Here is a 2560-nt window from a genome sequence, read left to right as displayed (position 1 = left end):
AGTGGCAGCATAGTTGGTGGGTGTGGGCTCAGGGGGAGAGTATGGATAGTGGCAGCATAGTTGGTGGGTGTGGGCTCAGGGGGAGAGTATGGATAGTGGCAGCATAGTTGGTGGGTGAGGACCCAGGGGGAGAGTATGGATAGTGGCAGCATAGTTGGTGGGTGAGGACCCAGGGGGAGAGTATGGATAGTGGAAGCATAGTTGGTGGGTGTAGGCCCAGGGGGAAGAGTATGGATAGTGGCAGCATAGTTGGTGTGTGAGGACCCAAGGGGAAGAGTATGGATAGTGGCAGCATAGTTGGTGGGTGTGGGCCCAAGGGGGAGAGTATGGATAGTGGCAGCATAGTTGGTGGGTGAGGACCCAGGGGGAGAGTATGGATAGTGGCAGCATAGTTGGTGGGTGTGGGCCCAGGGGCAAGAGTATGGATAGTGGCAGTATAGTTGGTGGGTGAGGACCCAGGGGGAGAGTATGGATAGTGGCAGCATAGTTGGTGGGTGTGGACCCAGGGGGAGAGTATGGATAGTGGAAGCATAGTTGGTGGGTGTGGGCCCAGGGGGAAGAGTATGGATAGTGGCAGCATAGTTGGTGGGTGTGGGCCCAAGGGGGAGAGTATGGATAGGGGCAGCATAGTTGGTGGGTGTGGACCCAGGGGGAGAGTATGAATAGTGGCAGCATAGTTGGTGGGTGAGGACCCAGGGGGAAGAGTATGGATAGTGGCAGCATAGTTGGTGGGTGTGGACCCAGGGGGAGAGTATGGATAGTGGCAGCATAGTTGGTGGGTGAGGACCCAGGGGGAAGAGTATGGATAGTGGCAGCATAGTTGGTGGGTGTGGACCCAGGGGGAGAGTATGGATAGTGGCAGCATAGTTGGTGGGTGAGGACCCAGGGGGAGAGTATGGATAGTTGCAGCATAGTTGGTGGGTGTGGGCCCAGGGGGAAGAGTATGGATAGTGGCAGCATAGTTGGTGGGTGTGGGCCCAGGGGCAAGAGTATGGATAGTGGCAGCATAGTTGGTGGGTGTGGGCCCAGGGGGAGAGTATGGATAGTGGCAGCATAGTTGGTGGGTGAGGACCCAGGGGGAGAGTATGGATAGTGGCAGCATAGTTGGTGGGTGTGGGCCCAGGGGCAAGAGTATGGATAGTGGCAGCATAGTTGGTGGGTGTGGACCCAGGGGCAAGAGTATGGATAGTGGCAGCATAGTTGGTGGGTGTGGACCCAGGGGGAGAGTATGGATAGTGGCAGCATATATTAATGAGGGCGGGCCGGTCGAGTCCGGAGAACTGCTCTATACTTACCTATCAGACACTACGGGGGAGTGAAGTCTAGCTCTTCATGCCCCGCCTACTAGCCGTGTTGTGCTCGTTGTGTTAAAGCTTCACTATTCAAACAATCATTATTTTTGTCGAAACTTCCTTTAAAATTGTGGATGGAGGTGGCTTCCGCAACTTCTTTTCTTAGTGCATTCCACTTGTTGACCACCCGTAAAGGGTATGAGTATTTCCTTACATTTCTTCGGCTCATTTGTCTCTCCAGCTTCCACTTGTGTCCTCTTGTCCTACTGGCTCTCATCTGAAACAAGCTGTCGTTGTCCACCTTGCCTATTCCCCTCAGTATCTTGTACGTTGTTGTCATATCTCCTCTATTTCTTGGGTCCTTCAAGATTGTGAGATCCAGTTTTTTCAGCCTCTCCTCATAATTTAACCCTCTAAGATCTGGCACTAATCTAGTAGCAAACCTCGGCACTTTTTCGATTTTATGTCTCATGTTTCACAAGGTATGGCCTCCAAGCAGGTGCTGCATATTCCAGTCCTGGTCTGACAAAAGCTGCCACTCCTGCCACAGATTCAGTGGCAAGTATAACTAGAAAAACCGAAGTTTAGATGTAACGGGGACAATTATTACTATGAAGCGTGGTTTTTAAATCTGGATATCTAAGTCCCCTCCCCCCTAGACACAGTTATTTACACACACACACACACACACACACACGCACACACACACACACGTGCGCCCGCGCACACTCACACAGACACACAATCACGATAATTTTGTATATCATTAAAGTTGACAATGGCCCAGTGTATAGACTGAGCAACAGATGAAGAACGAGACCACCTGTGTGTATTCTAAACAGGCTGATAAATCACACGAATGTGAGGAAACACTTCCTCAGTGTGAGGACTATGAGGAAACACTTCCTCAGTGTGAGGACTATGAGGAAACACTTCCTCAGTGTGAGGACTATGAGGAAACACTTCCTCAGTGTGAGGACTATGAGGAAATACTTCCTCAGTGTGAGGACTATGAGGAAACACTTCCTCAGTGTGAATTTTGTGAGGAAGTACTATTTCACTGAAAGAAGTATGAGTTAGGACTTCTTGAATAAGAAGATAGTGGTGAAGCATTTATTCAGTGTAATGGCTGAAAGGAGACACATTTTCAGTGTTAAGGAGACACATCTTCAGTGTTAAGGAGACACATCTTCAGTGTTAAGGAGACACATCTTCAGTGTTAGACACACATCTTCAGTGTTAAAGAGACACATCTTCAGTGTGAGAGC

At 50.1% G+C, this 2560-nt stretch overlaps 1 protein-coding gene across 1 annotated transcript; it reads right to left on the bottom strand.

The window, feature by feature from the left end:
• Positions 1–1344: 1344 nt before the first annotated feature.
• On the bottom strand, positions 1345–1764 carry LOC138372488 (uncharacterized). Its single transcript, XM_069337958.1, has one exon. The coding sequence runs from the start codon at positions 1762–1764 to the stop codon at positions 1345–1347; it is 420 nt and encodes a 139-aa protein (XP_069194059.1).
• Between the last annotated feature and the right edge of the window lie 796 nt (positions 1765–2560).

The sequence above is a fragment of the Procambarus clarkii genome, chromosome 39 (genome assembly GCF_040958095.1).
Source record: "Procambarus clarkii isolate CNS0578487 chromosome 39, FALCON_Pclarkii_2.0, whole genome shotgun sequence".
NCBI lineage: Eukaryota > Metazoa > Arthropoda > Malacostraca > Decapoda > Cambaridae > Procambarus > Procambarus clarkii.
Note: the sequence above shows the minus strand (reverse complement) of the source record. Positions and strands in the feature narration are given on the sequence as shown.

Excerpts from the sequence above, each read along its gene's own strand:
- LOC138372488 (XM_069337958.1), bottom strand. The coding sequence starts at position 1,764 with ATGAGACATAAAATCGAAAAAGTGCCGAGGTTTGCTACTAGATTAGTG.